The following is a 23,098-nucleotide window of genomic DNA, read 5'->3' on the forward strand; positions in this document are numbered from 1 at the left end:
CCCATTTGTTCCTGTTTCATGTCAGCCTCTATGGTCTTCTCTCAATAAAGCCACTACATTATTTAAAATCAGAATAACAAGCACATCAAAATCATAACTGAGTCACATATTTTATTTTCAAACAAATAAACTTTTGTCAAGTCCCAAAATAAAACCCAAACAAAAGTTGCAGGACTGTGTTCCCTCATGACTATGAGACAGGGAAGACCATGAGGCCAAGTGTCCTGATAGGCTGTACCACCTGCAGTAACAGGAAGGAAACTACTGTACAATCAAAGGGTTCATGTTTGCAAGCACTTACTGCACAGATGTGCTATAACAGAAACATCATCACCCAAAAGTACAAACAAGAACCCTGACCCCCCCACCCGAATAATAAAAGCATATATGTCATTTCTCTCATCAGAACAAAGACCCTCATCAATTATACACACGCAGAGGCATTCAGGTTCCATCTCGTTATATAGCACAACCTCAAAGGAAAGAGTAATATGAAATCAAGTTCTTTGGGCTTTGACATGGCTGACTGAGGTATGAATACCACACACATTGTTAACAGTCAGCTGTATTTCAACTTAACACCGGAGAGGACCGATTCTAAATTTCTAATGGTGTATTGATCAATGCTCCTGGTTTCTGTGATATTGTGTAGGTTTCTGCCTGCATCTCTTTTTAATTATTTTACAATATATATATATATTTTTAAATCTATACACCCAGACACGTTCCACAAGAAATCACATGTAGACAGGCCCTACTCAAAGGAATTGAATTCCCAACTGACTAGTTAAGTTTTCCAATAGGCATTTGAAGAGAAATACCAACAATACAGCACACCTGTATGGAAATTATATCTCAAGAGTAGCTCAAACTTTACTTACCTGACATTTGTGGTCTATAAAACATGTTTGTCCCAGTTTGATTCACACATGCATTAAGCACAGGTGAGGGGGATCTGCTGGGGGCTTATTTACATTGTACAGCTACCACACCCTTTGAAACAGTCTGCAAGCAGTTTATAAATGGCTCTGTTCCCTTCGGTTATTCCCTGAACTCTGGTTTTGACACAGGTAATGACAGCTGGTTAAGCAGTGGTGCCTGGCAGGTGGGCACACCTGTTCAGAAAATGCCTGCAGGTACAGGTGCTCTGTGGGTGGGAGAGAGCAGGGGGACCCAGAGGTCTAGGTTACAATTTTCCTTTTGGGCCTGGCTCTCTTGAGAAGTTAAAAAAACAAAACAAAACAAAAAAAAACTCCCTTCGTACTTTTTCAAAAAGCTGAGGTGGAAAGCAAGAATGTTCACGATCAGAGGCCAAAGTACTCCTTTGTGACTCCTACTTCTTCTGCTCTCTCACATGGACTTGTGAACATATGGTGCCAAGATCTGCATGGGAGGTCGGAGCAGGTCAATCCCGGTGATGCCATGCAGCCAACTCAAAGTTACCACACAGTTGGCCTTGAACAAGCTCCCGCCTCACGAATAAAGAGAAGAGACATAATACAGCCTGATTACACCGTTTAGTTGAGAACACTGAGCGACAATACTTTAAGTTCTTGTTTGTTCACATTTGACAGCTATGAACTCTCCGTGTCATCGTCCAAACATGGCCTGTCAGTCGTAGGAGTAATGGTTTCTGTAAGATACGATTCCTGAGCTGGTCTAGCTCACCCCAGACTCACTAATGAGTTCAACACAGTGGTTCTGCACCTGCCAACAAGAGATTAATTAAGAATTCATGTGTTTACAGATACACAAAGCATATAGGTTTAATCAAACCCAACTTTAGTGTTATTTTTGGTAAGGGGACATTGGGACAATCCAAAAACAGGTTATATTGACTCTTTAATTGTTAGGACATCCAATACAATTATTGTCTTGTTCTACCCGTTTTAAGGCCACCGTCATGGCGGCAGATAGGACAGTACCATGTGACTATTCAATCAGAAGAGAATCCTCTTGGAAGGCAGAGAGTGTAATAGGGTGGTCTGCTGCTCAACAATAGTTAGGAGGCTCTGGCTGTCCAAATTGTGATCCAATGGCCTAATTCAGGAAGGAAGGTGGAAATACAGGGGAATAAAAAGCGCCCGTAGAGTTGAGACTGTTTTATCTATTGCACTCAAGTCAGGCCCACTGGCAGTTGGAGGACACAAAAAAGTACGAAAAGATTAGAATGTTTTCTCTCTTTTCCTGGTCAATTGTGTGCAGCCTCCCTCACAGACAACAGGTAGTCACAAAACAGAATTTGTATTTGATGTAAGGCAGTTTGGTGTTTTGCAGAGAGCCCAGTTACACTTCTCTACCCCCATCCTTTACACAGAGCAGCTAAAAACCACAAGCAAAAAATCCCACAAAAAAAAAAAAAAAAATGAAATCTAACAGCCCTCCAAATTGACAATTCTAGTGAAGTGTAAAATGTGTAGTTTTTAATATGTAGGAAAACCTCAGTGGGATTTTATCATTTATCTTGTGATTTCATAATATAAATGTAGAGATTCACAACACTTTCGTCCTCTATATCCGCCTCCCGAGATGTCTATATCAGCTGCAGCACAGACAACTGGCAGACGACCAAACGGCAAGCTGGTTTGTGATAAATAGATCACCAGTTTGTAGGCTCCACTAATTTCCTCAGTCATTATAGACAAGAGAGAGAACTCCATGAACAGTACCATCAGCAGGGCTTGATTTTAACCAGTCTTTTTAGAAAAAAAACAAACAAACCTTAATTGGTCTTCACTTCTCATCTTGCGTGTCTTTTTAAATGTGATTTGATGAACATTTACAAAGTGTTCCAACTTGGTATGATTTGTCTCTTGTTTCCCTGCAACTTCGTTTTGAATCCCATCTCCTCTCCCCAGATTTCTGTAAAACATTCTGATCTTCAGTCAGTTCCAGTTCACAAAAGGATATATTCCTCTTCCCTTTTGTTTTCATTTGACAAATTCCTTTGGAATGGCATTTCCAGTCTTGAATGGATTTGTTGAGAAACTCATGCAGGGATGTGCACAGTCACAGTAATGGTGATAAGACTTCTTTTTCATTTAGAGTAACATAATGATGACACTAAAACTTGATATGAAACATATCTGCAAAAAGGAGGTGAGGAGGGGTGGGGGGCTATTTTGGGCTTGGGTGGGGTCTCTGGGAGGCAGGAGGGGAGCTCTGCACTGATGCAGAGGAGACAGCAGGGAGCTCAGAGCTTCTCTGAGGAGGGGATCCAGATGTAGGGACCAGACTGCTCCTCGATGATTAGCTTGATTTTGTTGTAGATCTCCTCTAGTGAGTCACCCTGTACGATAGCTGGAGACACAAACACATAGGAACATTAAAATATATATATCTATATCTATCTGTTGGTTGCATGAAAACTGGAGACGGAAAAGATTAGTCAAATTAATCACTACACATTTTAAAAGTAGGGCTTTGACTTACAACCCTAATAAATACATTCAAAGCAAATAGTCTCATCATGTTCATTATGTCCCCCAATACAAACTAAGAGTTTAAATCTTTTTTACCTAATGTTCAAAAGCCAAAAGACTTGTCATTTTCTATCATAAATGAAAAAGAAAAGCATCAAACCCTTATACTTGAGAGGATCAATACATTTAGAAACTGACTGATGAATTAAACAAAAATTGTAGAAAATAGAAAAAAGCTGACACCAACCTGTGAAAAACTCTCCAAAGTCTTGCTCCAGCTTCACTGCCTTGTCAAAGACTTTATTGGCTTGCTCGTACGTCTGCCTCTTATTCATTTCCCTGGAAAGTAAAAGTAGATTAGTTAAGAGTCACAGACACTTATTTTCAGTGAAATCTTTACCAGAGTGTGTTATCAAAGCTCAAACTTACATGAGGGCTTCAATAGATTTTGGTTTAATAAAGATGGCAATCGGATAAAGTTGTGCTTGCTGCAGTCTTTTTATGGCATTCCCAGACACATCCAGTATGCAGTGTTTCCCCTGGAAGCATGTACAGGGACGTTTTATAAAAGACTATACAATTTAGACTTCACAAAAAAAAAAGAGCTTTTTGATCAATCATGCAAGCTAACAGGCCTCCATTAACAGTAACCCTGCAGAGAAACCAGACTTGGTACCTACCCTCTCGGCCACAGTTCTGACGGACAAGATGCTCGTCCCATACAGGTTCTCGTTGAACTGGCCAGCCTCAATGAATTCATTATCCTGAATGTCTTTCTCCATTTTCTCCCGCGAGCCCACAAAGTGGTAGTCCTGGCCGTCCATCTCGTTTTCTCGCCTCGGACGAGTCGTATCTGAAGAGGGGAATCGATTTATTTTTTCATTGCTTTATGTTCACATTGCCGTTTGGATCTGTTGTGTTTCTGTAAACTCACGGGGTACGCAGGAGCCAAACTTGTGGGGAAACTCAGAGATGAGGTCATCATTTACTCTGTCCTTCATTGGACCCAATATGATCACAGGCCTTGTGTAGTGAACTATGTTGGAGGCAGAGAAAGCAGGTGAGGACAGTGTAGTAAAATACATATATACACATCCATTTTTCAACTTGTGCAGCATTTTATGTATGACAAGTGAGCCACTCACTTTCCTGTCGTATGACTGGCTCATAGGAAAGAATTGTGTCCTCTTGTCCCTCTGTAATTACACAAAACATCATCCTGATCAGATATTTGCCATCTCACTTTCAAGAAATAGATTCAATTTATGATGGGCAATTAAACACCAAAAAAGGAATATTAATTTACAGGTGTCATATCACAAGTGGATTTTAAAACATGTACCATGTTAATCATCTATGTGGGCAGTGTAAAACAAACCAGAAACAGAGAAAGAGATGAGAGTGACTCACTCGAACTGCTTTCACTGTCGCTTGTGTTGGATGTCAGGCATTCTGGAAGAGTAAAAAAAAAAAGCCAGTTGCAGGTTATTTCAAATACAGTAGAGCCAAAGTTGAATATATATCCGTACTCTTCTTATGGGTTCAAAAAAATAATTCCCCTTCCTCAACAGCGTAGGGGTGGCGGGGGAAGCACTCTTTTTCTCAGCATCTAGGCTATTAAAAACAGGGATAAAGAAAGCAGAAGTCTTGCTTGGTGCAGCAGCCATGCTTGTGTAATATTAGGGAAGTGGTTTTAGGTACAAGCGATAGGAAATTAAGTGTTTCCTGTGACAAACTCCCAAATGACCTGCTATTCCCCGACCAGTGTTTCCTATTGCTAGATCTGTGCCGGTGGCGGACCTCATATGAATGACTAAGAAAACATAAAGAGTTATGCCTTCCACAGAGGGGAGGCAGGAGCTGGCTGACTCTGGTGTCATAAATACAGCTCAGCATTCTGTGCAACCTTATCTGATAAAACTTATTTCTTTTGCAATGAATTATTATCTTAATATACATATTAAATAAAAATTCACAGATCAGCAATTAAGCAGCTGAAATAGAGAATTTATGCATGACAGAAAATAAACCTATTTTATGTGGAAAATCACTATGCAAAGGCTCTCAGAAGAAAAGAAAAACAAATATATATATTGTGTGTCCCTCTATTAAATGTGTGTGGTTCAGCATTCCCAGCTAAGTTTGCAGTGACAAAGCATTTTTTCCTCTAAGCTCAAGGGGCAGCTGCTTGACACGGTACAACCACACACTTACTCAAACTCTTTGATCCATAAAAGTCATCGCTTAACCCTGGGAAGTCCTAGGTGTCCCGACAGGTGAGAGCAGAAACCAAGAGAAGAGAGCAGACAGGAAGAAGAAGAGGTTAGTGAGAGTCGGGGCACAGAGGGAGAGGAGTGCCGCGTCGTGCTCGCTTGGCCCACTGACACATGGCGCTGTGCTCTACTAATTGAGCCTGAGCCCCACTTTGTTCATAGTAAGCCTCGGCCTTTCAATTACACAAACCAAATCCCATTAATGCCGGATTTTGACCTGTTAAGTGTTAAAGCTTCAGTCCAGTCAATGAGAGTCCTCCTGTTTGGGTCAGTGACTGACTGGAGAATTGATCAGGACTTATACGAAGAGTAGCATCAAAGTGTAAAGAGGCCTCTGTGTTAATGCAGCCACAAGCACACGCAGCTAGACACTCCTCTGGAGCCCGTAGATGCACAGACACACCAGAGAGAAGCCCACAACTCCAGCCGGATGCTGGCTCTGCATGTGGAGCTTCCCTCTGGGACGGTGAGAGAGGGATGGAAAGCAGTGCCATCACGCAAACCATCCCTCGAGGTGAGCTGATAGATGGAAGCTGAGAGACAGAACAGAAGCATGAAGGGGGAAAGGAGGAAAACAACAACTACCCCCCCTCCGTCACACAGCTGGTACTCACGTTCAGACTCCACCAACTCCTGCACAATATTCTCCTTGCTCTTGTAAAACGGGAACTTGCGTGAAAGGTTGAAGCTTTTTTTGCGCTTTACTTTGACTGGCTGCTTGTCGATGTGTGGGTGAGAAGGGGGGGGAGGAGGGGAAGAATGAGAGGGTGAAAACAAAACAGAATGGGTTTCAATGAGGGTACTCGACACCCATGCAAAAAAAAAACAACAACAACAAAACAAAAACAAATGAAATGTTAACAAAGGATACACGTCGAATAATGAAAATGAGAAGCAGGTAATGGGTGGAAATGAATGGCAAAACATGTTGCATTTCCATAAATTAAGTCAGCTTGTATTATAGATTATACAAAGACATTACATCCGATTTACACCTCTTTTGCACATTTGACAGAGCACACTGTGATTAAATGTACTAACATTTGAAAAGTGCTCATTTCTTTATATCAATGAGTGCATAAGCTTTGGAGGTTACAGAGAGCGCTCATCTCAGCTTCTGTGTAATCTATACAGTAATAAGAGCACTTTTTGTGCTTGCTTCAGTGAGCAGGTGCTGGTCTCGTTCCCACACTCAGGGGGAAGTAGGCCATCTCCCTGGGAGCCCAGCAGCAGCTCTGAAGGCAGCCTCTCTGGCACCGGGGCACGGAGCAGCTGGTCCCTCTACACTTACCCTGTTCGACTCAATCATTCCTGTCCTGGCGTGGAACTTGACTGTTTTTAACCTAGCCCGCTCCTTCTTCTCCACTCTAAGAATAAAAGAGAAATTGAGGGAAAAACATTCAGCTGTGCATGAATGGTAGTAATCACACTTGCTTTTGTCTAGCATTAGCGCACTATCAAATGAAGAGTAAGCGTACCTTTTCTTGCTTGGAATGACCCCAATCTGCTCGCTCTCTCCATGTGGCGTGACCAGCCTCGCCTGCCACCACTCGTCGTCAGAAGCGTTTATGACATGGAGGATATCACCGTAAGAGAAGCTCAAGCCTTGGCTGGGCAGACAGCTGTCCCTCGTTCGATCATAGTCAAACAAAGCTCTGCAGAAAAACAAAGGACTGGGTTGAACCACTTTCTTCGTTTCATCTTTGAGTTAGTGTAAACATTCCTCCATGTGTCAAGATCAAATAACTGTCTGTGTCTAAACTTGGCACAGAATGGCTGCCATGATCCCCAATTTACATGATAGCTCTTAAGTTTTTCTAGAACTTTTTCATGGTATGGTAGGTTGATTCAGCTTTTAAAGAGTGAAATTCGAGCTCTTTCAAGGTATTTAAATCCAAAATGTGGATGTTGACAAGGAGTAGGCCTCTCTCATTTAGCTAGCATGTGACTAAAACATTAGCATGTTCAGGGATAACATAATAAACCTTATATTATAGAACCGGTACAATAGCTTGATGGCTACCTCTAATGTGTATACTCAAAATTAAAGGTCAGAGGTCTGAGAGCATGCAAGGCAGCACAGAAAATACTTGTGCTGTACATTGATTAAAAAACTGTATTTGTATTCATCTCTGTAGATGCTGTGAAAAATTATGGATAAATCAAATTTTTTTAAATACTCGTAGTTTATGTTAAGACATTTTAAAATACTTGTAATTTACTTTCCCCAATTAGCTGAAAATGAGCCACATTGAAATGAAAAGAAAGCCACTAGTAGTCTGTTGCACCAGGGACCAAACAGTTGATGTAGGATTTGAAGTGTGGCACCCCCTGGATCCACACATGACACCTATTCAAAATGACCTGAGCACCCAGCTTATTTCATACACCACTACACATATGGGGGCAAACACAGGGCCACTCAAACAAATATGTTAGCACTTTGCACAATTTCAGCCAGATATTGCCACACACCCCAACTTGAGCACATAAGCATGTTTCAATTAAGGGCTTACCTAGTGCAAGGCGCCTCTATTACAGGTGTTCATGATAATGCAGCGCGGTGAGGAAACCGTTTTCATAATGGGCATCTATGTGTTAATGACGCTGATATTTTGTCTGGTTTTTTTTTCCAGTGAAGACAAACTCCAGTCTGCACTGCTGTTCTTATATTTCACTGAGAGTCAACAGAACTTTATATATACATGTTTATATATAACTTCTTTCCATGACCACACACTTTTTTTCTACTACTCAGTATGAGTGCATGTCTCCCTTTCTCCGTTGAGTCGGCATCACTTTTCAATTTCATTTGATGTTTGACCAATGTGACTCGGTGGTAAAGACCAGCCATTGTTCAGCTGAGACTGATGGGAAATGTAACGCCTTATCTCCCTACAGGTGAGTTTGAGAGAGTTGTTCACATGTTTATTACGTCTCTTTTAGATTTAGATTATTGTAACTCTTTGTATGTTGGTGCGGATCAGTTTTCTCTTCAGCGCTTGCAGCCGGTTCAGAACGCAGCTTCCCGACTTCTGACCGGGGAGAAAGACAACGCAACCACATTATCACTCATGTACTGACTTCTCTTCACAGGCTCCGTGTAAGCTTCAGAATACAGTTTAAGATGTTATTACCGATACTTGTTTTTAAAAACTTGAAATGAGTTGGCAACTTCTTATTGGTCTGAGCTGTTGCACCAACATGCTTCAGTCAGACCGCCACACCAGACGCTCTCGGATGTTCCTAGATACAGGATTCAAACCCTAGATGACCAAGCCTTTGCAGTAGCTGCTCAACAGTCTACCTGTGAAAATCAGAAATGCTCAATCCATTGAAAATGTTCACTGCTTAAGACACATCTTTGCGTTGGCTTTTAATACAAGTCGAGCATTACATTTTATTACGCTCCTATTTATTCTTTATTTTTAAAACGTTATTTATTGTCATATGATTAATATCCATTCTAAATGAATAAACATGTTAAGGTTTCTAGATTAATCACAGGGGTTAACGTGTTAACATTGACAGCCCTAGAAAAACATGAAGTAATAATGTAAAGCATGCAATCTGTAAGTTTCCACATTTGTAACTGCTGTTGCCACATACTTTCCACCACAAACACAAAGTGTTTATTTTACATCTGAGGGCATCACCATCTTGTCAGACAGGTCAGCCAACAATAACTTCCTCAAGGTATTCATGCCTGCTTTACAGGTTGAAACTTAACTTGACCAACAAGCCTATAGCTATAGGCCATTTATCATGCTGCAGTGGACAGACATGAAGTGGCTAAATTATCTTTTCTCCCTAAGGGAAAAGGGTTCCGCCATAGTATTCCCGCTAAATATTAACTTTGGCTAGCAATAAAAGTACAGTACTGCTGAATAATTCAACTGGTCAGAGGTCTTACTGCTCATCTTCCTAACAGGTAATACATTTTAAGTGTACAAGTTACAGTCAAATTCAAAGCTTACCCACGTTTTGTCACCTTGATATATTCATAGTGTTTCAAAAAGACTGAAAGCACATGTGACTCTTTTTTTTCGAGAACACCTCAGAGGCTTAACGCCTCCACATTCCAGAGACTGAGAGGACATGGCGGCTCCTACATCAGCCAGCTAACTAGACAGCTTTCCCAACATAACTGTGAGCTTAGTCACCCGCTCAGGAGCAGGCTAGGCTCTACATGCCTCGTGGGAGCCAGTCTATAAGAGAGGCATGATTCACACAAGTTAATGCTTCTCTCTTTAAAGCAGTCGCCCAATAAGAGAACACTAGATACACGTTTGATGTATCCTGTCTTCAATCAGCAGCCATTTTCCTGTGACATGACACTCTTTTTTTTTTTTACACTACACACAGAGTACTTACATTACCTCTAATATTTCCAACAGATATCAAAGCCAGACAAATCCTTAATTTTATGGTTTTGACGGCCCTTTTCTTTTGTGGCGGCACTGTGACAGACAACACGTGTTTATCGTTGACATGGACACACCGGATGTTACGTCAAAGACTTCGGCATAAGCAAGCGAGAACAGCTACTGAAAGCTGCTGCTGTGATAAAAACATCATGGAAAGTTGGGGGTGGGGATGGAGTATCAGAGAGAATCACTCCCCACCAGCCCTTACGTCATCTTTTGTTATCGCTTTGATTGCTTTGAAGCCCCCTTGCGGCAGAATTGACATACTGTATGTTTAACTGCTGTTTTGATGTTGTGCAAATTTGTTCCTGGTTGAAAGTTGTAAAAATGAAATGAATCTGAAAAATCATTATCAAATCATGAATCAATGAACAAGCAAAAAGATAATAGATAGTCAAAAACAAGAGTATATAAAGTTGATAACAAACATTAGTTGGTATTAGACAACATTTAATGGATGGAAGGACAACAATTATATAAGCTAGCTTTATCTATGGTATTATTTAACTTGTTAACTATTTCCTTGCTAGCATTATCATGATGTAGTTATATCACAGTACGATTGTTGAAAGTCTTGGATTGTCAGGAAGTTGAGCTTGTAATTTGCTGAATGCTTCTACAAGCTGTTTTCTGAAGTTTGATGAAGACTGATGTTCCGCAGGATTCTCAATATCTATTGTCTTTTTTATTTCTGGGTAGGATTTGAAGCATTGATTTTCTAGGTAGGCAGGGTGCACACTGTACAATTTTAGGCCGATTTAGACCTGATTTTTGAGTCACACGATTGACTTTGAGGTGCCAAATGTGCAGTGTAAACTGAGGCACGGCAGCCGATCAAGGCCTGATCAGATGATCCTAACCGGTCAGATTATTTTCTGCCATGTTTGAAATTTTGGTCATACGACTTCACACACTCGCACAGTGGGAGCAAAGCACTGATTGTGCCTGCAAACAACAGGGTATATTGATTATAAATTAGCTGCTAGTAAGCTTGTGTCTATCTGTGATGCTGAGTGTGTTGGGAATATAACCTGGGACGTAACATGATGAATTTCCACTTCTCACCCTGCTGGTGAGTGAATTGGCTGCTGTGTGAATATGGTCAATGCTGTTGTGATGTACATTAGTGCGTCAGCAGACATGGGGAACTACATCACACATCTTTCACCTTGACCCCTGTGAGTCCTATGTGAACAGAAGGACGCCACCTGTTTTAATTCCTAAATGAGCCTCTGTCCAGATTGGCAACTGGCCCAAAGTGGCATAACACAGGTCACATCAACAAGCCCCGCAGTCAATCTACATTACACAAAGTAGAGTCAATGTCAAACAAGGCATCAAAACAACAACAGGGGTTACCTGTCCATCAGCCCTTTGACGTTGATTAAAAGTACCAACACAATGCCCTCAATCAAATGTTTCCCTACGAGAAGATAAATGTTAGGTTTCGTGCTTCATGAGATGATCTATGCAACAAATGTCCTGCTGCTGTAACTGACAACATGTGCATTCAGGCTGTAGCCTCCCCCACAGGCATACAAAGGTGTATTATGCAAGAGTGCCTATTTTGCCTACAGATCTTAGAATATGATGTTATGAGTGCATGCATGACTGTTTGTGTGTGTGTGTGTGTGTGTGTGTGTGTGTGTGTGTGTGTATGGGTGTTTACCTGACATAGAGGGAGCGTTTCTCACTGGTACGCAGGGAGCCTGATCCTGAGCTCATGCTGCTGTTCATCATCTGCTCCCTCAAGTCGTGGATCTTGGACTCAAAGCGACTATACTCTGTATCGGAAGAAACAAACAAAAATAACTCTGTAAAAAAAAAAAAAAACATTCCTAAAAATAGGTCCTCGAGCATATTTTCACAGTTAGGCTTTTAGGTTGTTAAATCAAAGGTCAAACTTTTATTGACAATGTTGAATAAAGATGGCAAAAAAAAAAGCATTGGACTGTGCCCTCTAGTTTCCCTAGAACATTTCAGTTTCAGTTAACGCTGCAGTGAGCTGGAGTGAACAGAGAGAAGGTTAAGCGAATCCTTCGGCTGATTAATGACCCCAGGAACAGATGGTTTATCACAGATCTGCCTTACACATCCAGTAATGTCTCATGTCAGGTAATTAATTACACAGATTAATTAAGTTCAACATGGGCTTTTTAGGGGAGTTAAAAAAAAGGGAAGACCTCCAACAACTTCCAATGCTTGACCATTTGTCATAGGTGGGTGAATCCAGTTGCTGCTCAGGAGCACGGGGATGATATATGAATCCACATGGACCTGCTCATTAACAATGCTCTCATTAGCCTGCTGTGCGCCGCATCCTCCGTGCTCAGGCTGCTGGAACAAGCTAGGCCACCACGGCACACGGCAAGATAAACAGAGCAGCAGATGCAGCTAGAAAAACAAGTCAGCTAGGTGGCTCGTGATCACACAAAAGCGATGTTAAGAGCACAACAAAGGTGCACATATTTGCTCTATACCAAGATGTTAGACGGTTTTATAATTTACACTGCTGATGAATGAAAAGCAATTAATGTTTTAATGAATATGTGAAGTCATTTTTAATGTTGAATGCAGGAATTAAGCTGTACACAAAAAAAAAACTATTATCACATCATAAAAGGCATATGATCATGTGAACTATTACTCCAATGACACAACATATCGGTCTTAATCATAATTAGCCTCTAAGAACAACTGCTGGAGAGTATTTTATAAAAATATTCGACATCTCTCTTTTAATGTCATGCCTTTAATGTGTGGACTCCTACCTTACAGCTCAATCATCCATAGCCGACAACACTTCCTGTAACGTGAATAACAAGAGATCAAAGTCCGGATTCTGTCAAACAAGCCTACAAGTAGCCTTGAAAAGCAAACAGCCATGACTACAAAGAAAATTTAGCTGAAGTCAGTCCCAGCTCGCGGAAACATTCTAGGCAGGTGCAAAAACAAACTCAGATTGCTGAACTCTAACCCCCCTTGCCGAAAGCTAAGGGGATTCAGAACAAACACAGGACCTGCCCCAGGCCTCCTGCCAGCTCCTGACCCTGGTCTCTGCTCAAAGGGTTAACAATACAACAGGGTGACTCTGCAAGGTGAGGTAACCAGACACCGCCTGACTGCCTGTAACCAAGAGCAACTTCTAGCACTCCTGGGACAGCACATGCGGAAGCAGCTATTCAGACGAGTCCACTTGGCTCTCAAACATTGGAGGTACAGGAGAAAGCCAGCCTCGGAGAGAGGAGGGGTTGAGGGACAAGACAAAGAATAGCTAAATATACAGAGCAGTCTTAATGACCTATGTCACAATACGGCCAACCTGAAGGGCGCTGAGATAGGGCTGTTAGGAATGTGAACAAGCAAAGCATTCAGCTGCATTACCTGTGTTACTAACATGTCAAATACAACGACACCAAAATACATAATAACCTAGCGTATAGTACACAACAACAACTTCGTAATACTTGGGGGGGAAAAAAACAACATAATCATCTCTTAAAACACTGATCAATCTACAGCACTTTTCCAAGGACTTGCTTTCAGTTTACAGATATTCCAAAGTATCCACTGGTTACACAAACAAAGGAAGGATCGGCATTAAAGGATCCAGTTCTTTGAAAGCACCATGATACTGGTCAATCATGTATCACAAGAGTTTCATTAAAGAGCAAGCCATTACACTGAAATGAATTATTCAGTCCTCACAAGTAGATAACTGTCAAAACTCATGATCAGTTATTAATCAATTGAGGCCCATACAAGTGGTGCACATGTTGCCTCACCATATGGTTCTGACTAAGGATGCACTAAACCAATCCTGATAGGATTAATCAGTCTGGTGTTTATGGTGTGTTTCATTTGATCTTGGAATTCGGGAATTCCGTGTTGCCATCGGATACGTCATTAGGAACGCCCCCTGAAGTTTGAACTACGACTCGGAAACTCAGTTGCCCGCGCTAATAATGCTCAGCACGCTACAGGACAACTTTGTCTAGTGTGAGTGCGCCCTAAGTCTTGTTTTTGTGTGTCTAAATCAAACACTCCTATAGTATCACTGTGCACCTTCTATCTGTGAAATGACGTCATGTCAATTTCGCGCACAATCCATCATGTAGTGTGTCATCGCCTGATTGACAAAACAAAGGTAGTCCATGTTGCTCGTCCGACTTGATGCCAACTCATTACTGGAACGCGGTCAACTCAGGTGTGACGTCATTACCAGCTTCGACAGCCGAGGTAAATGGAACACACCACAACCCTCATAGCTGGATTGTGTATTGATGACAATGGAGCAGATACTTTGTTGTTCTATTTAACTTTATCTATTTTCTTTCATGCCATGCATTAGCACCTCTTTTTTGCTGGAATGAAAAGCTGTCTCTTCCGCACTTTGAAGCACACAATTTATGAAGTTAACGCTTCTATCTGATCTATACTCGCTATCGTTTGATACCAAATTCAGAGATTTCAGTTGGTACTCAAACGGCGGTCTGTTTCTGACAAAGAACTTACATGACTCCACCTCATGTACTTCTCTTTAACTTCTACTTGATGTGTTTCTATTTTGTTGCCATCCTCACCTGGCCTTTCAAAGATCAATTCAAAACCAAAGATTTAAAAATCACAAGTGCATGTTTTATTAATGAAAAGTTCATAAACCTCTTCATGAGGTAGAATCCAAATTAACTTTGAATCAAACATTATATAAATGCCTGCAAAGTATTTGAGTCATCAAATAAATAGGACCAGAAATAATAAAAAAAAAGAGCAAAAAGATTAATACAATGACTCAGCATTGCTGCTCATCTGCCCTCTCTCCCAGCAATTATTTAACAAACACCCAAACAAAATTAAAAAGATAACATATAATTATGCACAAAATGCTATTTGTATTGTAGAGTACATGTATTTAATGAACACACAGGGATACCCAACGGAAGAGACATTTTAACCTAATCACAAATCAATGAGTCTGAATCTACCTAGTTAAGAATGAGTCATGTGTGCCAAGTTTATTACTACATTCTTGATTAGTCCAGCTCTTAATCGAACATCAATTACTCAAAAATCCCTACTTGAAAAGACACCTTTTAAATACGGGGAAATGGCAGTCTATAATGCTAAATATCTATCCCTTAAACAACTTAATACGATGAGAGCAAGTCTATATTTTTAGGAGTGACCCACAGGATGAAAAGGCAGCTAATAGAAACTGGGACTACTCTGTATCTCTCACTCCCACTGCGTGTCCTCATTAGTCGTGCAGCTTTTTTATTTTGGGGGACGGTCGCTTCTCTTTTGATCCAGTTATGCAACACAGCAGGCATGTACATGTAATGTGAGAGTGTGTTATGTTCTGCAGGAGAGTCGAGCCAGTGAAGACACAAATCCCGTCCCCAATGTAATATACTGCTGCAGGAGCATGCAGACCCTGCTTTAACTGTTTCTCCAAAATCTTCAGTAATGCCAGTGGTGTTGGTTTTGTGAGGGCGCTCAGAGTTGAACATTTCCTCTATGGCACCCCTCCCATTTCCAACATGCAAAGATTTCAGTGTAATTACAGTCCTGATAGTGGTGCTAGGTGGTGTCTGGAAATAAACCCTTCATGTAAATTCTTTAAATATCTAGGTGAGACTTAGTGATTCACCAGTAAGCCAAAGAGAATCAGGGGGCCTCCTGTTGCAGCCTGTGCACAATGTTTTGGCTTCTTGTAGTCTCTTGTGCTGGCCCTCTATCAGAGGTCCTAGGACCCTTTGACTACTGAGGATAGCCTTTGCCTCAGCAGTGTGCTCTGCACAACCACTATTCATCTCTTCCCCTTCTCCCCCTGTCCGACTTTACTTTTCCAGCTCATCAGGAATTCCTCCTATTCCAAACTCAATACAAACAACATGCCACACTCTGCTTTAGGATACCAGAAAAAATGACTGCAAACAGATCTCAGTTCAACAGAGGGGAAGCAGGAAGTCAATCATTTGCCAGCACTCGACTTGTGTGTTTGGAGTAGTTACGCATTGTGCACAAACAGATAACTGTCCTTCACGGGGTTACAAAGGGGGCGCAGAGCTGAAAGCATAATTTGGTATGGAAAACAAAGGTTCCCTTCAACTAACCACATCGTTATTCAAGATGCTGCTTGACTGGTTTGGCATGCGAGACATCAACTCAAATAGACAAGAATGAAGCATTATTAGGAGTATTTTGTAGCACCTATGCCCCAATATTGTCAGTTTTGATCCCAACAGGCGTTCCTTTTTTCTCTGCTCAGGTCCCTGCCAAATCACTGATCCTATCCAACCTCAGCTTCAATGACCTTGGAGACTTATTGGACATTAAGGGATTGTGTGTTATTGGAAGAAAAAAGGGAATAAAGGGTAAGAGCATGCTTCAACTTATGCCCCTTCACATTCCGGTCATAGTCCAACCCGAGAAGTCAGCCTAAATCTAAAGCTCACAATATCCTTTCTATTGTTGTCGTAGCATTACTGAAGCATGCTCAGGTAGGCAAGCAATGAAAAAACACAAAGAGAAGAGCAAGTGCCAAAATAGCTGTAGCTCTGTACAAAGTCCTAATTTATTTCACGGCAACAGAGAGCAAGTGGTGTAATGTTGTAAAATAACCTCATTTAAAAAGATATGACGAAGGATTAGTCTGCCTGGACTTTAGGTTCCAAAGTCTGCAGTGTCAGTGACATAAAGTGTAATTCAAATGGGGGGGGGGGGGGGGGGGGGGGGGGAGGTGAGTTCGCAGGTTAGGTCACTGTTCAAGACACCACAACCAAGCTGACACACATCTGTTTGACCACACCTCTGTGTTCCCACCTTAAGGTTTAAGTTACATAAGGACAGTAAAGCAGGGTGGTTAAAGTGACTCAATCAAACCTGTAGCATACAAATCACAACTTCAAATGGATTCGAGTATGAAATTAATTGATATAAAAAGGCTCAGAAGAGAATAATCCAGATAATGACAGGGTTTACCGCTTAAATAGCTGTATTAACAACACAGTAAGGGTGAGGCTTTCACGTGTCTGCCACTATTACTTATTAATTTCGATGCTGTTTTCAAAAAAAAAAAAGAGCTTACCTCCACTTTGACTAAATAATACTTGCTTTAAAGTGGTCCAAACATAAGAGAAACCTAAGTTACACTGTGAGTGAAACTACCTTACAGGTTACGTCAAGGAAGAGCCACACACACTCTCCTGTACAGTAGCAGCCCAGATAAACCTGTTCAACAACGACAGGTCGCTCAGTTGTGTTCCTGTTTCAATGAGTCCCAGCAATCTCGCTTCCTCGTCTCACCTCAATTAATTGAAACAGTGGGTTTTTTTTTTTTAAATTCCGGTAGTTTCTTCACCCATCCATTAGGGGAGTTCGTGTGGCTTCTTCTGCTCGGCTGCTGTTGTATTATTCGAGCCCATCCCCCATCCGCACAGGCTGGTAGACAGATACAAGTTGGAAGTTTTTTTTGGGTCGTCCTCCACCTTCCGTTTCAACTTTTCACTCTATTGTCGGAACCGAAGCAGTACTCCGTTTAGTATCGCCTTTCCATTCATGTGCGGGTTTTGTATCCACGACCAGCGGCTGCTCGCCGGAGTTTGAACGGAGAAGGACAACAGCGGTTCGTTTGCCCGCCTTGCAGTTGTCTCAACACTTCAGGCTGCTCACAGAAGTGCCGCCCCTGAACATGAATACACACTGCCTGCCCTCATTTGCAGCCAGTTTATTCGCAGGTAGACATGATATTTCACCGCAATGTTATAAAAAGCACGGTGATTTTAATGTCGCATTTCTCCTAATCGTGCAACGGAAACCGGGTAGAAAATTGTGTGACTCGAAGCAGAAGGAAGGAACGAAGTTATCCTGACTTTCATCACCTTCAATGAACCAATGAACTTCAACAGTACGGGATCAGTGGTGCCAGATCTCGCGAGATAAACAAGCAATCAGGGTTTTTCTCTCTCTCTCTCTCTCTCTCTCTCTCTCTCTCTCTCTCTCTCTCTCTCTCTCTCTCTCTCTCTCTCTCTCTCTCTCTCTCTCTCTCTCTCTCTCTCTCTCTCTCTCTCTCTCTCTCTCTCTCTCTCTCTCTCTCTCTCTCTCTCTCTCTCTCTCTCTCAGTACTTTAATTCATATAGGCCAGGGATGGGCAACTTTGGTCACATTCATTTAATTTTCACTGCCAGGGGATCAATTTGTAGTACACAAAAACGATTATAGTCAATTATGTCACAAATTGAATTCAACATATACCAGTGATCAAATATTATTATGGACATATTTCTGGTTTTCATGATTTGATGGCAGATTTTGTCATGTTTTCTTGTAAAAATTGACATGGGGGCCAAATCTAGGCAAATTCAGACTTTTGAAACTTCTAAAAAACAACAACAAACACAATTTCAGCTGGGAGAGAAACAGGAGGGGTTCATACAGGGAGCAAGACACAACCAAATAAGCAGCTGCACTTTTGAAACAAGCCCAAAAACCGCAACACGCAACTGACACGCCATTATCCAACAAGGCATGCTGTGGGGGGTTGTTTTACTCTTCCTAAATTAAGAACATCAGCATCTCAACGTTCAGTAACATACAGAACAATGCAATTCAATCCCAAGTTAAAACACCAAAGCACTGTATACAGTTTTAAAAGAAGTCTTAAAGAACACTATCTACGGTCAGTACTGATAGGACTACTGGGCCTTTTTTTTGTGTAACCATGTTATGTCTTATTAGATGCTGTAAATCAGACGGAGCCTTTGTGTTTGTCTGTTTCTTTTGGGTTTTTTGTTCATTTGTGTCAATTGTCTATTATTTTTAGTTATTGAAGAATGTTGTGGAATGTTTGTGTAGTGTGAAAAGAATAATATATAATGTGAATTTGTAAAATGTATTGTCACAATATAAACTGCGGCCCCCAGGAAGAATAGCTTCTCGCTATGCTGAGGCTAATGGGGATCCAAATAAAACAAACAAACAAACAATATTTGTAAGCCATTTTGCAGAAAAACAAGCCCAAAGTCGCTTATCATAAGCGGACCTGGCTACACTGCACGGGATCCTACATATCCCACAATGCAACTTGACAGTGCTTTTTCCAGCCTGGTAAGAGCTGACAACACAAAAGTGTTGGAAGTGTGTTTCTATTCTTTGTGTATAAGAAAATGGAAAGTGCTGCATTGGAGAAATGAAGGCAGCTGTTACATCAATTCAAAACCAATGACTGCAAAAACCAACCCGTTGTCATTTTACTAATATGTAGGAGCCATACAATCTTCCTGGAGTGTTTTTGTCAAGCAGAGACTCTAAAGTGACACAGTGCACCTTATTTTATTTTTAAAACATTTTTTTATACATTAAAAATAAAGAGCAAAAAAAGAATGCCCCAAAGGCTCAGGTAAGAAAATGAAAGCGGTTTGTTAATCCATTCCAATAGTTCACATATCTGTGAGCACAGATGTGCAATCTCTAGGTACAGTCTCGATTTGGATTGTAAACTGTGGGCATGGTTTATTATCAGTGCCAACAGATTATGAAACCGTCACAACAGTTTACATCTATCAGGCTGTAAGCATTAACGTCATGAACTTTTTTACTAATACTCAAGCCCACAATGCAACATTTTTCTCAAAATACTGAATGTAAAATTATTTGAAACTGGTTTTGTTTTGTCTATAATCTGTGTTATATACAGCCTCCAGAAAATCCTGGGTTCTAAACAATGACATTTTTTTTTATTCTTTGGTCATTTAGATTTGATGATATATCATACATTTTATAATGGATTAGCTACTAAGTGCGATGTCATCTCATTTGAGTCCTACTACCTAATGTTGTTGCCATGTCTTATAGATGTATATTGCTACTGTTAACATTCTAAATGGGAAAACCAGACTATATGTGTACTTAGAGACAACAATACACACTCTAGGTGGGGTTCTGCAGCATTCAAATAGCAAAATAACTGGACATTAGACGCTCAAGAATCCTTGTAAAAATCTAGGGTTTATAATTAGAATTCTTTCTAATACAGCCTATCAAAACTGTGAGTTTAAAACTCATTTTGGCACTGTTTCATGAAGTATCCATGTGTGATAGGAGACAGAATGGCCCTTACCTTCAGGCCTGTACTGAGCGATGATGGTGACGGTCTGTCCGGCTCTCTTCAGGGCTGCAGCCGCCTGCTCATGTGTGGCATTCCTTAGGTTCACTCCATTCACCTGCAAACCAAAAAAAAACTTTTAGTAAGAAAATCCAGATTATATCCTGAATCCTGAATGATTCGTTTAAATGTACATTGAAAGGAATGTAATATTTTAAATGAAACATCCGACAGCACATGTTTTTAAAGCTATTTTATTTCTTCTGGCAGTAAAGACATTTATTGGCCCTTTAAATGAACAAACCAGTGTTTTCATATATTGTGTGAATATGTATCTCAATATAAGTAACTCTGAAATAAAAAAAAAAAGGCAAAACTAGTCACAAACACTAGGTTTTTAAAAGTGTAAAAGATTTAAAATACTAGTAAAGGGATATTGGATACTTTATTTATTCATAATATTCTCTTGTCTGGCAGAGCACTGCTAATCTCCCTCTGAGTTGTTATGGATTTAATTTCATGCTTAAGGATATTTCAGGAGGGCAGATGTTTGCTGGCTTTCTCAACCCAATGAATTCACTCCTAATTATTCTGACAACAGGGGGTTTCTATTAAAAAAATTAAAAAAAACACTTCCTCAAACCTCTCCCAGTTGTTGACGAGGACAAACTTTAAGTTGAGGGATACTGACCGATAGAATCCTGTCGCCCCTCCTCAGCTCGCCGCTTAGGTCAGCCGGCCCTCCCGCCAGGATGAAGGATACGAAGATTCCTTCTCCATCTTCCCCGCCGACGATGTTGAAGCCCAGGCCTGTGGAGCCTTTGTGCAGCAACACCTTCCTCGGCTCCCTGCCAAACAGAGGGACCGTGTCAGGGTGAAGGGCAGAACAGAGAGGGGAGAGGATGGGCAGAGAGAGATGTGACCAAAACTGTAACAGAAAGAGGCTTGAACAGGGGTGCAAAGACAGAGACTGTTTCATTCAACAGCCACCTTTCATTTTCCTCTGCAGCTCTGTATTTATTTGAAAGGGAGTGCTATAAATAGAATAGTTAATGATTAATCTACAGGACTAATCACCACCACAAGACAATAATTAACAGACGATTATATTCATGCACTAATCATTTCGCTAACAAAGATAACTCTCTTAATCTGATAATACTTCAGCACTAGATCTAATGAATGCAAATAACAAGAAGCAGCACAACTGGCTCAAAATACCTGGCTCGAACTTCTATGCAACTTTCTGCTTTGCATGGCAATCTCACAGACATATACACGTCCTGTACACACTTAAAACACCCACTTATTTTAATGTGCACAGACACAATGAGCCACCTCCTGCTCGACAGACCGACTGATGCTGTGCTTTAGCTTTAGCCACTATGACTCATCCTCCGGCAGGCTATTCAGAATGCCTCAGTTTAAAGACGCTAAAGAAGCCAAAACTGCTGCTGTTGTCCAGCAAAAAAAAAAAAAACAACCTCTGAGGTCACACTTCACACAGCTGCAACACACACTCTCTAGGAAGCTCAACATACACAAACTCATGCACACATCCTTCACAAACAAATGCTCACATAAACATACATGCATGCACAGACAGACAGGAGGCATAAGCACAAACGGTTTCCTCTCTTGACAGAAACACCCGATGGTTCCCATTAGTGGTCTCCTCAGGCTGCGGTCGACAGGAACAATTCCCACTCAATCCCTAATGGCTGCGCTCTAACTTGCCTTTTAGACCATTTTCCCATCGACAGCAGCAGAATCTGCATTCCAGACTCTCACAATCAAACCCATGACGGACTGGAAAAAGCCCCGATTATTCCACTAAAAGAAAATAAGCAATTGAAAAACCTAAAAAGCAAAACTGTGCCCAGAGAACGTTTAACTAGACTGTTAGACTATATTTAGTTGAAGTAAACTTAAGTTCTGTGCAGTTTTATTTTGGAAGGCCACTAAACTGGACCACTAAACAACATCATATTGACTCAGGGTTTGCAGGAATCTTTAGAATAAGTGAAGGCAGACTAAGAAACAGAAACAAAATAAAGTCTAACATCATGATCTTTGGTATTGGTCCATATTCTTTCAGATCGTTTTAGCACCAGAGATAAAAAAAAACAACCAACTATTAAATGGCTTCAAACATGCTCAAACAACTGACTTGCCTTCAAACAAGTCAAGCTTAAAATAACCTCACTCTACATCTTGAGCTTTTCATCCCTGCTCGACACACACACGCACACACATCTCCATGGTTACCTTGCAATCCAGAACTGGCGCTTGCTTCTGAAAGAGCATTTCCTAACAGTGCGTTCAGGCAGCGACATGGAAGATGAGATGTTGACTGTGAACATGGTGGCTATGGCCCATTGCTCAGCTCAGCGTTACTCCTCGACCCCCCCACTTTCTATCTGGCCCTTCAACTGAAAGAGGAGCTCGTTTTTTTTAGAAGCTCCTGTGTTTGGGGCCTGGTGTGTCCTATCTCATCCCTGTGTGCTGTGATGGGAAGCAGCTCCTCTTTGGGCTGTCACAAACAGCTCTCTCCCCATCATCACCAGCAAGGCAAGACTTAACGCTTAACCCTGACGCTCCCACTCAAATCATATTCTGTACACGTAGAGACTCACATCTGGAATAACCAGGACATCAAATCAAGCTGGATGTGTTAAACTGGAGGTTTATCACACCCTGCTGTCCCCTCATTGCTGCTCTGATGCTGCCTGGGGTCCGGGTCCGGGTCCAGCCCCCCCCCCCCCTCTTTAAATACAGTACACCAGCATTCCTGTCTGTCGGGCCCAGTACTCTGGAGACTACGCAGACAGTTTCCCAGAAGCTTCTTGCTAATTTGTCAGCGTGTACACA

At 41.3% G+C, this 23,098-nt stretch overlaps 1 protein-coding gene across 2 annotated transcripts in view; it reads right to left on the bottom strand.

The window, feature by feature from the left end:
- Positions 1-91: 91 nt before the first annotated feature.
- dlg3 (discs, large homolog 3 (Drosophila)) overlaps positions 92-23,098 on the bottom strand; it is a 62,117-nt gene continuing 39,110 nt past the window's right edge. The window contains exons 9-21 of one of the 2 annotated variants that reach the window (XM_061048350.1): positions 20,919-21,075; positions 20,243-20,345; positions 11,792-11,906; positions 7,174-7,350; positions 6,987-7,062; positions 5,637-5,682; positions 4,833-4,874; positions 4,568-4,618; positions 4,357-4,458; positions 4,103-4,275; positions 3,852-3,961; positions 3,670-3,761; positions 92-3,300 (exon numbers count right to left, since the gene is read on the bottom strand). In XM_061048350.1, coding sequence (XP_060904333.1) covers positions 3,194-3,300; positions 3,670-3,761; positions 3,852-3,961; positions 4,103-4,275; positions 4,357-4,458; positions 4,568-4,618; positions 4,833-4,874; positions 5,637-5,682; positions 6,987-7,062; positions 7,174-7,350; positions 11,792-11,906; positions 20,243-20,345; positions 20,919-21,075 — 1,351 coding nt within the window. In that variant the 3' untranslated portion in view covers positions 92-3,193. Of the gene's footprint in view, positions 3,301-3,669; positions 3,762-3,851; positions 3,962-4,102; positions 4,276-4,356; positions 4,459-4,567; positions 4,619-4,832; positions 4,875-5,636; positions 5,683-6,309; positions 6,410-6,986; positions 7,063-7,173; positions 7,351-11,791; positions 11,907-20,242; positions 20,346-20,918; positions 21,076-23,098 lie in introns of both variants that reach the window. The other variant, XM_061048351.1, reaches the window with a different exon arrangement.

The sequence above is a fragment of the Labrus mixtus genome, chromosome 10 (genome assembly GCF_963584025.1).
Source record: "Labrus mixtus chromosome 10, fLabMix1.1, whole genome shotgun sequence".
NCBI classification, from domain to species: Eukaryota; Metazoa; Chordata; class Actinopteri; order Labriformes; family Labridae; genus Labrus; species Labrus mixtus.